At 41.1% G+C, this 13,824-nt stretch overlaps 1 protein-coding gene across 4 annotated transcripts in view; it reads left to right on the top strand.

Annotated features, from left to right (window-relative positions):
• TPD52 (tumor protein D52) overlaps nucleotides 1-13,824 on the top strand; it is a 123,771-nt gene that overhangs the window by 17,880 nt on the left and 92,067 nt on the right. For 3 of the 4 annotated variants that reach the window (XM_050970881.1, XM_050970879.1, XM_050970880.1), the window contains 3 exons: nucleotides 10,682-10,797; nucleotides 12,371-12,519; nucleotides 13,466-13,567. In XM_050970881.1, the coding sequence (XP_050826838.1) occupies nucleotides 10,682-10,797; nucleotides 12,371-12,519; nucleotides 13,466-13,567 (367 nt within the window). Of the gene's footprint in view, nucleotides 1-5,426; nucleotides 5,747-10,681; nucleotides 10,798-12,370; nucleotides 12,520-13,465; nucleotides 13,568-13,824 lie in introns of those variants that run through there. The other variant, XM_009086274.4, reaches the window with a different exon arrangement.

The following is a 13,824-nucleotide window of genomic DNA, read 5'->3' as shown; positions in this document are numbered from 1 at the left end:
CTTTGGGTGGTTTTTTTTTTTTTTTTTGTTTTAATAAGAGTAAGTGAAGGCAGTACTTAGGCTAAAGAAAGTGCTGGAGAAGATATTTCTGTACAAAGAACTGTACTGAATGATGTAGTTGTATCAGGCAGAGCTTGTCCAGAGAAAGCCTGTGGGGGAGGCTGAAGTACTGAGATGAATATCATGGTGTTAAGTTGTACCCTGCTAGAAGACAGTAGATACTTAACCCCTTCAGCCACATTCTGCTGACCATTATTAACGGGGCTGCAGAAGCCTATGCTTGTACTGTTCAGGAATTGCTGTAGCTGTGCAGCTCCATTCATGTCCTGCACAAATCTCGGGGGACTGAAAGAAGTGTCTGCTGGTAAAGGAAGGGGAGAGAGCACAATGTGATAGGAACACTAATGTACAAATGTCAGGCTTGTTTAGTCTTTGGGCTTCTGTCCTCTTGCTTCACAGCATCTTTTTCTCTTAATGCAGTTTTAAGGCCTCAGATCAGGTGCTGAAAGGCTTTACTTGTCTGTAAACTGGTAAGACTTTTAAGATCAAATTGATGCTACAGAATCTAGATTGGCTTAAGATGCTTAAGTAGATTTATGGCTCTTAAAATGGCTTATGCCATATAAAACTCTGTTGGAGTGGGGAGAGGACTGTTGCTGCCTGATTGGAATCTACCTGGGAAAGATGGGGGTGGTGGAAGACCACCTGGCTGGAAGTCTGCCCCAGACATGCTTACTGGAAGGCCTCTTATCAATCTTGTCTCTTAGCAGACTTCAGAAGTTAAAATTCAAACCAAGTGTAGGCTGAGAAGGCAATTGAATCTCCACAGGCAACGTTGAAATAAGAGACTGAATCTTTTTGCAATGCCCTTGCAGAGCAAGTGCTTCTCGCACCTCTTCCCCCTTTTTATCAACAAAGTCTTCCCATCATTTTCCCCTGTTCTCTTCTGCTTGTTTGATTAAGTGCTGGAGTCATGATAGCCTTGCCAAAAGTATGAGCTGTGGTGCACAAGTTTGGCAGCTCCAGGTATAATCAGGACACAAACACAGGGTGTTCAGTGTGGTGAAGGTGCCGGTGTAACAGCAGAACTCAGAGCAGATTTTGTCCAAAATATTGTTTAGATAATGTCCTAGGGTAGCTTCTGCATTCCTCCAATCCTGAGGCATGAGTAGTAGCCTTTCCTGAGTTTAACTGTATTAAACACTACTGAATACATTGCTCAGTTTCTTCAAATCCCAGAGGTGGTACTCATTCATACTTCCTCAGGAAACTTCATTCTGCTTCTGTAGGGAAAGAAGGATATAAAGTTTCCATGTATAAACTATTGTTCTGCTAGACCTATATGTGGGAAAAGCAGCTTCTCCACAAGGCTTCCATAACATCCTATCCTTGCTTAGCTTCCATCAAGGTAGAAGAGCTTCAATACTATATTGCGTTGCTTAAATTGGTGCTAGAGCCTTAGGTTAAGGTGGAAGCTGCAGACCTGGGTAGCAGTTGCTAGCTGAAGAAAGAACCATGCCTGAGATTAAGCAGGTAAATATCTGGTAAACGGTGTTTGCTCAAACTTAACAACTTTTCTAGCTGTGGAGGGAATTCCCTTCCTTATGATTCATAAGGAGGTGCACAATCTGTACTGACTGTTAATGCTAAATAGTTACCTGGGAAAGCTTTAAGTACACTCTGTAACCTTAACAGGGGATTACATCTCTGTAACCTTAAGAGGAGATTACAACATGGTTAATGGTAGGAATTGTGATGGTAAGGCTTTGCTGAGGCTTGCCAAGCCTTCCTCAGACACTTTGTGACATTCATTTGAACTTGTCAGTGATTGGTTCAAGCACCCTTGACAGAAGGTATCTACCTTTGTGCTGTCTCTCAGACACCAGCTTCTAAAATGCCACAGATGACTTAAGTACTAACCTCTAAGTAATCCTGAGGTGTTAAGGGCAAATGAAGGCTTGTTCTGGAACAGGAAAATCTTTGGTTTTAATCTCTTGCATAGTAAGCAAAAAACCACTGCTAGTTGGCTCTGGAACAGCTCCTTCCTTAGGCTTCAAGATTGCAGGTACTGCCTTGCAGCTGGTATCAGCAGTAACAACCAAGGTACACAGTGAAACTGAATTTGCAGTCCAGGGCAAAGAACAGAGATACTTGAGGATTAATGGTTAATTACTCTAAGCCATGTAACAGAAGCCTAAACTTAAACTTCAGCACTGAAATGTGTGTGTCTTGCCCGGGGAAGGCAGCATCCATCTATTAGGGTATTGCTCTATAGCCTCAGTTCCACCTCCAGCCAGCTGCAAGTGCTCTGAATTATTGTGAAGGAGAAGAAGCCCATCCAGCAGGATATTTTGGTCGTGGGAGGGCCCTTTAGAAGGCCTCATAATGTGCCTGTTTTCATAGTGTACAGAAATCTTGATTGCTGTGACTGTCAAGAGCTGCTAAACTGGTCAGAAAACTTCATACTGCAGAGAAAGACCTTGCTTTTTGGTTCTGTGCAGCTGCTGTTTGTCATCCCCATCCTGCTTTGTTTCCTTAGGCCATCACTTGAATTTAGAAAATCCATTGGAGAGAGATTCATTCCTGCTCCAAATGCATCACAGTGAGCAGAACCTATCTTCTTTAGACTGGCTCTGGGCAGTATGGGGGAGTGCTGTCTTCCTCTGCCCTGATTCCCTGGATGTGCTAAGGAACTTCTGGGGAAGAAGCTGATAAAATGATTGGTATGGCTGGCAGGAGATCTCTTAAAACTAGAGATTGTCTTCTCTGAAGTGGATGAATTAGGAATGACAGCCTTGAAGTTGTCCTACAGTAGATTTGGAAGGGTGGACTGCAGTCCTTTCTCTTTACAGAGAGATTGACTTGTACTTCAGTTTGAAGACCATCAAATTTCCCTAAGTGATTAGGAAGAAGCTTGTTCAGCAAAACAGCTTCCTTCCTCTCCCGGTAGGATTTGTAGCTGAGAAAAGTGAGGAGCAACACTCCTGTAAACTCCAGCAGGTAAGAGAGAAGGAGGCTGATGCTGTAGCAACCCATCTGTATGGCCACTATAATTGAGCAAAGAGAGGAACTTGAAGTAAGGAGCATGGTGTCCCTCTCTTGGCAGTGACCTTGGAACAGTAATATATCTGTAATATTTCTAAAAACTACAGATTGTCTTGGGTATATATCTATCTGTTGTCTTGGGAATATCTATCCTTCCAGGGTTGTGCTCAGGCTGTGAATAAGGAGGAACAAAAGCAGAATTCAGCCTCTCAGGTGGAGGCTCAGATTTGTAATTCAGCAAATCTTCCCTGTAAGCCAAATGTATGATCCAGCAGTGGGCCACATCCTGTATGTGTCTGTGACTACATTGAAGAAGTGTTGAAGAGTTTGACCCATACAGATTTCTGTCAGTAGGGGTGGCAGTCCCGGTCAGTGGTTGAGACTGGCAATCCAGATGTCTCTAGGGACATGAAACTAACTTGTGCACTACAAAGATATAGGAGGAGTACCAGATTTTTTTTGAATGGTGGGTAAATCTGAATGTAGGGAATTTCCTGTAAAAACAAGAATGTAATGTTTGCTTCAGGAAATGCCTGGGAAATTGTATTCTTGATTGTTAGCAGGGATCAATAGATTTTCATAAGGGGTTCTTTTTCCTAGAATAGCTACTTGCAGTTGTAGCTAGCTAGCACTGACCAGTGTTAAAGTGAATGATTATCTAGGGTTTGGAAAAAGTCCTAGGGTTTAGCCTCCCCTTCACTCTCTCTCTCTCTCTCTCTCTCTCTCTCTCTCTCTCTCTCTCTCTCTCTGTTGGGAGGGTGATGGTAGAAAACACCTAGCTCTTTGTGTGCCACATCTGATAACTTGTCATTTTGCCTAACCCAGTTAGCACATCTACTGCCTGAGCCTTTTACACAGAAGGCAGCCCCTGACTGCTGAGTTGTACAAGGGAAAGCTGTGAAGCACAATCTGTAGCTGTTCACATTAACAAACTTGGTTAATAGAGTATATTATTACTGTAGCTGTGTTACAGTTCTCTGCAGCCTCTGGATGCTTTAACTACAATCTGTGACCAAAGCTTTGACCTTTGCCAGATGAACTTTGCAGTATTTCTGGCAGATGTCACAGCCACGTGTCAGAAATGCAGGGGGGCATTCTATTTTTTTCTTTTCAGTGGGTTTAGAAAATAGTCTGTATTTCAGGCTCCAGCACTCTCATTGTTATGAGCCTGCAGGTACTCTGCACCTGCAGAAGTGAATGTAGGTCTTTAGCCTAAAGGATCTGCTTTTTAATTAGCTGGAAGGTCTGTTCCTGTGGCAACTGACAGACTGCAGTGGAAATGGGAAGTTAAAATTCCAGAAGGGGTGTGCTTTTCTTCTCATATGCCCACTGATTACTATGCTTGGACTTGATTTTGGAATGCTGCAAGGTTTCTTCACTGCTCTGGAATAATGCCTGATCAGGTCTGTCCTTACTGTGCAGGAAAAGATTAACTTCCATTTGATGATGCTCCTCTGTGTACAGGCTGCAGTGAAGATCCCAGGTGAAGGTGTGGGGTTTAGGAGGAAATTGTTGCTCAGCTCTAAAGGTGATCTACATTGCTAATAGCCTTGTGTTTTCAGTGAAGGAAGCTGACCTTGAAATAAAAATAAAACAATGTAGTGAAGTGCTGCAAAACTGTGCTGAGTGCCTCTTTTAGGTAAGAAGCATTTCTGCTTCCCGGAGTTGAATCTTTAAAGGCCTGGCATGAAGTCAGATGGCTTATATAAGTTGATCTTTCTTTATGGTGTGTGTGTCAAAACATAAATACATTTCAGGCGATGCGTTACTGCTGTTACTGGCTGCTCTAAAGGATGCTGGTTGAAGCACCAAGGACATAGGACAGTGTACTTCATAAATATTTAACAACCCCCTCCCCCAAACAAAACCCCTTCAGGCCCAGATATGTTCAGCCTCATGGGCAAAAGTCATAATGCGCATTAGAACATTCATCAATAAACCTAGGTGGTGTTTACAGGCCAGCCTTCAGAGAGGAGTGCTGCTCTCTCCTCAACTTGCACTGTGGTGTGATACCTGGGCAGCAGAGACTGAGTTCTCACTAGTGATTATTACACTGATGGAAGCAGCTGGAGAAATAGCTATGCACACAGAATTTTCCATTAATCAGGAAAAAGTCCAACACAGATGGTGTATAGGATAGATTATGGCTGGTAATCCTTTTGTGTCCTAGAAGATTAAGGATATCCTGGTGTAACTGCAGTCAGCTGACCTTTTTTTATTTAAACGATTGAACACAGTTGATGCAGTTCTGCAGAGGACCAAGGCTCTTCCAGAAGCCATGAGTGGTGCAGTGTGAATGTTTGTTAAAGGAACGGTCTGTTTAAGTCCAGCCTCAGTTATAAATTTACAGGAACTTAACTTTGTGCCATGTAAACAGCAGCAGCTACAGGATGGCTAAGAAATCACTTGCTAGACAGCTCTATCATATGTAGCAAGCTGAATTCTCCAAGGAGGCACAGGGAGTGTCATGTGGAGAAATGGAGGGTTTCTGAATCCTGCTGTCTGGGTTGCCCCAGAGAGCAAAGATGAATGCTTCATTGGAAGAGGAGGATGGCTGCGTGCACTGAACTGTCTGGCATGGATCTTTATGAGGATTACAAATCACCCTTCGATTTCAATGCTGGAGTGAACAGAAATTATCTTTACTTGTCGCCTGGCATAAACCTTTCTCCGCCTGGATCACCTACACCGGCAAAGTCTGGTAACTTCCTTCTCTTCCTTCCTTAAAGTCTCAACATGAAATGCTTAGCAATTAACACCTGGTAAAATTCTCAAAAATCTATAAAAGTTAGCCTCCTGTTAATTCTGGGAGTGTGTTAGCTTCAGTGTGTCTTGTAGATATTATCTCATGTGTTATATGTTTATCAGCTTTAAATTATTTGTTATTTATTCAGCAGAAAGGCACTTTGAGGGAAAATGAAGTGGCAAAAACAATTAGGAACAAAACTTCTGCAAGATTGGAATAATTTGCCTAGTTTAACTGTTAGATTTTTACAGGGGAGGAGGTAGAAATTGCATTTTTAGTAGGACTTCAGAGCTCTGGATAGTCTAAAACCTGCTTTTGCCTTGCTGAAAATCTCATTGATTAATGAAAATGTCCTCTAAAACCTTTATTCCATTCCACCTAGCATTTAAAATGCTGCAAACCTTCCATGTGAAGATATGAACTGCACTGGGGCTGCCCTGTGCTGTGCTGCAGTGGTGTCCACATAGTGCTTAACCCTGTGAGTTTCTTGTTCTGTTGTACAGAACACCTATAGGTGTGCCTCCCAACACATCCTAGTCTGGTTTTACTGTCGTCATTCCTTTCCATTCCTTGCTGCCAGGTGTAATCTTCCAAAGTAATTTTTAATATAGAAAGCTTAGACCTACTTAAGGTGTGGCAAAGCAAAGTTACACAGGTGTTAACTTTTTCTAAATGGGCTTGTTACTTAAAAATTTAAAGAAACATGCATCCCTTGGGGAACCTCTGTGTGAACTTTAACAACCCCCTCTATGAACTTGATGAGCCAGGAGCTACTGGGAAACAGTGGTCAGCATTCACTTCTGCAATTACTGCTTCTCCCAGCTCTTCTAAAGGAGAGCGGAAGCAGTTCTCAGTGTCAGGTGATGATGCATCACCATTACCTCTGCCTTTTCTGGGCTTTATTTTCTTTTTCATTTGCTTTGAATGAATATCTAAGCAGCATTTGGGAGAAGCCCAAGAGTTTTCTCCCTCAGGTTGAAGAAATATGTCTCACTTTGGCTTCTCCACTGAGATAAATGAGAAGCACTTAAATCTGATCTTTCTTAGTACTGTATGTTACTCAAATGTTAGAGTGGTCTTATAACTTTGCAACAGCTTGTTCTCCTGAACTATAACAAGCACCTTTTTTTATTTAGCTTTGCCAACTGTATAGTGATAACCACAATGCTCATTCTGAGTGTCGCATGCAGAACATGTCAGTGTAAAAAAGAGCTTTATGGAGGTTAATCCACCCCCACCTCAAGGCTGCTCATCCAAAATAAAAAGTACTTCTTAAAACTGCTCCTCTTTGCTGCTGATCTCTGAATTCAGGCCAGGGAGGTAGGGACTTCAGGACAAAATGGAGCATGAACTTGGATTGAAATTGGCCAAAGCAAACCCCAAATCAGAAAAACTGAGTGTTAATTGAATTACTCTAATGCTTTGCCTACCCTGGCAGAATAATAGGGACTTAAATGCCATTTCCCTGAATGTGATCCATGGAGTCCTAATCAACTGACTTGCTCATGTCTTTATTTGGTTCATTTAAGTAGATCTAGTAAACTGCTGGGAAAATATGTTAATCTTAGAAATACAGACCTAAAAACTGACCTTAAAGCTAGGTAAGTTTTCTCAATACTGTCTAAGTCTTTATGATTTTTTCCTCCCAAACAGATTTTTTATTCTGTTTGAGAGACATGAAATGTTCAGTTAAACTTGGTTATAACAGAGTACCAAATGACTGAATTTTAAGTCCTTCACAATCCAGTGATGCAAGAGAAATAACGAAAGGTAACAAGTTGAAAGCCGTAATAAGAATTTTACATAGCAATAAAAAATAATAATAGCAACAGTTCTGTTGCCAAAAAAAGACCACAAGTGAGAAATGCTCTCTTAATAGTAGTTTGAGCCAAAATACTTCCATCTGTTGGCTGATTGCTGATTTCCTGGTTTCTTGCCCCATAGAAAGATCTGAGGTGGGCTCTGCACATTTCCTTATGAAGTTTTTTCAAAGCCAGGGTCTTACTGGCTGTCAGCCCTAGTTTATGGGATACATTTGGATTGTAGGCACAGCATTGTGGAGGTCTGTGGGTTGTTAGCTGTGTAGAAAACTGCTCCTTGGTCAGATGACCCAGCGCAGCCTAGCCCATAGCATGGATGATCCCTGTGTCCTGCAGGTATTGAACTGAAGAATGGGAGCAAAGGGAACAGAGGGGTGAGCAGTGACAGGAGAGAGAGCAGAGGTGCCAGAGCAAAGATTGATGGGAAGGTGTTAGTATGCTTCATGTGAAGCTCAAAAAAGTAATAAATGGGAGGGGCTCCGAAGGCAAGAAGAGGAAGGCATGGTCAGTTGTGCAGGGAGGACTCTGAATAGCAGTGATTTCCTGTTTCCCTAACAACTCTAGGAATGTGAAGGGGAGGAGAGCTCATTCCCTTGCTTCTTAGCATTGTGACTTAAATTCTGTTTGGTAGGCAAGAAGCAGAACAGTCTTAAAAATGAGTTTTCCAAAGAGAAGCTACATTCCCCAAATGGAAGTTGTTTCTGCAGGAGACAATCTGGCATGTTTTCTTACTGGTTGATTCACTTGATCTATTTTTGGTGATTTAATCCAGATGACTCCTCATAATCAGATTGAACAGACTTTCATCTGGTTGTGCTAATGCTCTTGGAGTCAGGGTGGTTTTGGTACTTGCAAACTTTCTGAAATGGTTTTGTGATGGCAACCAGGTGATCCCTGAAAGGCTGCAGGTGAGAGCAAGGTCAGGAGTCACAGCAGAACATATTGAGGGGGTGTCGGGTGTGGAGGAGAAATGCAGTTCAAATTGTTTTCCTTCAGGGTAGGTTTATGTAATTAATAGGTTAAATAGCAATTTAACAAAAAGGTGTGGCATTCTTAACTGTTAAGGAAATATGTTGATGCATAAAACAAAAGTTATCTGATTGTAAGACATAATCCTTTGTTTTAGGTGCTGTGCTTTGGTTTGGGCATTAGACTTTGAAGTTCTCACTGCCCTAGATTTTTGACACAAAATAGTGTATTGGGAAACCCACAGGACCTACATTATATTTGTGTAGAAGACACATGTAAATCTCTGGGAAAACGTAGCACAGATCTCATGAATAAATGCAGAATTAGCTTTAATTTTCTTCCTGTAGGCTTCCTTCTCAGTGTACTTGGTAGTAACACAAAAGTCCAGTCCATGTAGCAGTGTGCTTCTAGAGGGCAAGTGTTCTGGACACAGATACAGGTCGACAGCATACCATTTTGGAAAGAATTTGTGGAATTGAGTTTTACCTGAGTTCAGTAATTTGATCCAAGAACAAGGTTTCTTCATTTTTTGGCTTGACAGCTGCTAGGAGCATGTTTAATAAAATGTGTACAACTAATTAGAGACTCACAGAATCTTTTCTTCCCCTGATTTTTCAGTTGATTGTGATGTAGCTGTTTGATATTAAACCTCACAGCAAAATCATAGTGGTGATTATTGAGTTTTTGATTCCTGAAGGATAATATGGAGTGCCAGATAATCAGAAGCTGCTGAAATGAGAATGGAATTTTATTGGCTGGGTGGTTAATTTCTATGGTGATTAACAGGATATGTTACTTAATGCCTCTTCAACTTAGATCAATTATATATTTTTGAACATATACACACACACACATATATGTATATAGACACACCCACATATATGTATACATACACACATTCTTCCTCACTCCTTATTAATAGATAATCCTGATCTCTTTCCTCTTGTATTTTAAGATTTTTATTTGGCTTCTTTTTCTTATTATCTGTAAGGCTGTTTTATGTCTTGAATAGAGAATTCTGGGAATCCACAACCATTCCAGCATGCAGTCTCCCTGCAAACTGGTCTCTCTGCAATTAGAATTCCTTGATTTTGGCAAACTTTAGGTGTAAGTGTCAGCTACAAAGACTCAAAATGGGAAATCTTTTGGTGGAAATTTCGTTGCATAAAAGGTGTTTAAAATGGTCTTATTGCAAGTACTAAGGAGTAAAAAACCTAATTATTACAGTTATTACATCATAGTAATACAAATAATATCCTCCTTCCTTGCCCTGAAGCTGTGAAAGCAAAAGTTGAGAAAGACCATGAGGATGTTTGTGGTTTATGTAGGAGAATTAGGCAGAGTTTTGGTTTCTGGATTTGGAAGAGGCAGCAGTTTGAGTGGATGCACATTCTTATCAATCCCTTCTCAGTACTCTCCTGCTTTGAAGCAACAGCCTTTTGTTCCCAAGCTCTGTCTCTGGACTTCCCATCTGTCTTAAGGCCTAGGTGCAAACCAGCAGCTTATTTCCAGTTCCATGATACCTGCAACCTTCTAACCACTGTGGTCCCAGTTACTAGGGACAGAGAGATCAAGCAGGGCACAGAGTTCATACTTGCAGTGCAGCAGTTTTCTCCATGGTTGTTAACCTTGCTTGTGGCTGCACCCAGTGTGCACTTTACAATCTGATCCAGAGAGTAGTAAGGGAAGGAGCCTCTGCATTACCCATGAGCATCTCCAGCAGTTCCAGAGTTTCTGTGCCAGATGAATGAGAGACCAGAGTGTGCACAGACTCCTGGGCAGGGTTGTGTAGGAAAAACTGGTTGGGTCATAGGGTTTTGTATCTTGGTTTCTCTCACAGAGTAGTGGGATGCGTTGTTCTCAACAGGTTTCCAGTCTCCTATTATAGCAGCAGTTGCCATTATATTGAGCTTTAATACAGCTTGATAGAATGAAATATAAAATGCCTTTGGTTTCCTTCCTGTAGTTGGGGAGCATGACTTTGGTGTCCTCTCATCAGTTTTTTTGTGTGCACTGGGACAAAAGAGCTGTGTGCTAGTGTTAGCTGCTGTTTGGCAGACTTATGATAATCTGTCTTATAATGCTTTTAATTAATCTCAAGGCCTGCTGAGGAGTGACTCTATACCTGAGGTTGGAGAGGATGCTGCTGCTACAGTCAGTATGGCAGAAACACTCTCAGAAGAAGAACGGGATGAGCTAAGAAAAGAGCTTGCCAAGGTAATTCTTTTGCAAACAGCTCTTAAACTTGTTTTGATAATGAAAATATGAGATAACGTTATCTTTGAACATACAGTTAATGCTTTGCATAGTTATTCTGTGAATGTCTAAAGCTGGCACTCCTGTGTATTGCACAGATAGGAAGGAAGGGTGTCAAGGAAAAAAGAACAGCCAGTTCTAGTGATGGGGAATTAAGCTGGAAGTGCTGAATATACAGATTTTAAATTAAGATACATAAATACCTAAACTCCCTCGAGTGAGAAGGGGGCAAATTAGCAAAGAGAACATGGTTGGAATCCAAAACCCAAATATTGTCTCAACTGGTGTGGAGTAGCTAAAGCTGTTTCTTTCATGAAGAATGCTTTGTAGTAGTATCTGTGTAGGCACTGTATTGCTAATGTCTAACCATGTTACTGTTCTTGTCCATAACAATATTTTTAAGGGTGAGAAGAAGTAGCATTCTTTGAAGAACAGACAGGCAAATATTCAAGCCTGATACATGCCAAAGTCAAGCTTTATTAAGCAGCCAGTCTTTTTTCTTTAGTAGCTCTATGGGACTTTAGGACCCTTATGAAAGACATAACTAACTTAAGCCTAAGGCTAGCAAACAAAGGTTAGCTTTAAATTAAGCACATTTAATACATTCTTGTATTTGGCAGTATCATTTCATGCCAAAGATAGTGAGGGGGGGCTGGTCCTGCTAGGATATGTCAGATATCCAAAACAGAGGTGCATTGAAGATACTGTAAGGAGCTGTACTTCTGTAAGGATCTTAAATGAGTGGGCAGCCTGCTGCTCTAAACTGGGCTGATCATCTTGCCTGAATGAGGAAGTAGGATAGGAGGGATGCCCTTGCCTTTATGGCCTTAGTGCCTCTGTCACTTCTATAAAGCTCACAGAATGACATTGTAGAACTGTGCTGACATCTCTGGTCATGTTTCCAGGAGAGGCTTAAGTGACCATCTGAGTAAAGAAGGAAGCACACAAACAGTACAGTTTTCTAGTTACAGAGCAGGTGCTGTGTTGTGTGACTGCTCAGTCTGCCATCATTTCCACACCTGCTCTGGGGAAGGCACTCCCATGGCTGGATCCAGTGTACAGGTGCTGGCTTAAGCCTCAAAAGGACCTTTCTGTTGAAGCAAGGAGACAAAATTTGTGTATGACAGACATGTTCTGAGCTTCCTGATACTGGTCACACATTGGTATATCTTCTGATGTGGAAGTAGAATACAGGCTTGGCAATTGTCCTGGGTTTGACTAATCTTCAACCTTTACATATCATAGGTACTAATTTCTAACTATGCAGTCTTTTAGTTACCAACTTCCTTGTACATATTCCGGTAACAGAGCTAGCTGCAGGTAGAGTAATTTCTCACTAGCTCTTGTAGTGTCTGTTTGTTCGATTACTTGTTTAGTGGGAATTCCCATTTAGGAATGACTGTGAGAAAATGTTAAAAACGTCTGCCCTCCCATTACTGATTTGTAGTAGAGGCTTTAAAGAAATACAGAGTTAAATGGTTTGGTATATTCCTTGTTAACTGTTAACCACTTGTTAACAACTCTGGTGCCACAGGTGGAAGAGGAAATCCAGACGCTCTCACAAGTGCTAGCTGCCAAAGAGAAGCATCTAGCAGAAATCAAGAGAAAGCTGGGAATTAACTCACTACAGGAACTAAAGCAGAACATTACCAAAAGCTGGCAAGATGTTACATCAACCACAGCGTATGTACCAGCTCATGATGATTGTTTAGACTGCTGAAGTGAAAACTGTTTAGATCTTGTGTCATGTCTAAACACTCTGTTCTTGTGAAATAAGTATATATAACACAAAGTTAAGTAGGATTAATACTTCTCTGGGTAAATTAACATAGACTTTTTTAAAAGAAGAACACTGCAAGCCATATCTCATGCAAAAGAAGAATGATTGACCAAAATATTCATCAATATTTTGGTCAGTCAGAATATTGGTCAATAGAATATTAGTCCAATATTCTAACATACTTTTTTTTTGTCTGATACATCTGAGATACCAAGGTGTCCTAAGTCCAACAGAATACCTTTCTTTTCCACCCTGAAAATTTGTTGTAAACTGAGTCCATGCAGGAAGAGTATGAAGTCACAGTTACTGTTCTTGCCAAACATAAATGTTAGCTTAAGGTCTAGAGCAAGCTGCCTTCTGAAGTTAATAACCACAGAATGTCACAAGATGTACCTCGAACTTTTTATGGTGAATTTTATTGACAGAACTGTGTGGTACAAGAATTTAGACACTTGGCATAAAAAATAGACCTTTTTCAGTGTGTGTGCATAGTTTTGTTTATTTGTGTTTTGTTTTCTTTTGGGATTTTTTTGAGTTTTTTTTTTCTCTTGATTGGGGTGTTTTCAGTGTGAGTTTATGTTGTATTTTAATAAATCCTTCGATAGCAGATTAGCATCTGTTCTAGGGGTGGGGTAGTAGGTGCGTGTTGGTGAACTGCATCTGGTCAGAGCTAGCAGAGATGCTGTAGCCAGAAGGGACTGCAAGGGCTCAAAGTAATGTCAGAAGAAGGTTCTCCATTTGGCCCTAAAGCTGAAGTGTACCTCTGCATTTAATACAAATAGACACACACTAACAATTGCTTTATGTGTTCATTAAAAAACCTAAAAACTAAATGTTTTTTGAACACAGATACAAGAGAACATCAGAAACCCTGTCTCAGGCTGGTCAGAAGGCTTCTGCTGCTTTTTCTTCTGTTGGTTCAGTCATAACCAAGAAATTTGAAGATGTCAGGTAGGTCTATTTACCTTTTCCCAAGTAATTGTATTTTTTGTTTAAGCGGGTGATCACTGCAATAAGTTTATGCTGTTAACATACCTAGTGCTTCTAAAAGCTAATCTATCCAGAGCCTTCAGCAACTGTTTTAGGGGAGGTAAGAGACTTGCTGCAGAATCTGCTTGTATGTCCTCACTGGTGCTGAGGAGTTCTGTGGTGTGTGTTTTATGTAGGCAAGAGAAGCAATGTGTGCTACCACCTCCACTGCTGCTCTT

Source organism: Serinus canaria, chromosome 2 (genome assembly GCF_022539315.1).
Source record: "Serinus canaria isolate serCan28SL12 chromosome 2, serCan2020, whole genome shotgun sequence".
NCBI lineage: Eukaryota > Metazoa > Chordata > Aves > Passeriformes > Fringillidae > Serinus > Serinus canaria.
The sequence above is the reverse complement of the archived record's forward strand: the minus strand, read 5'-3'. Positions and strand labels throughout refer to the sequence as shown.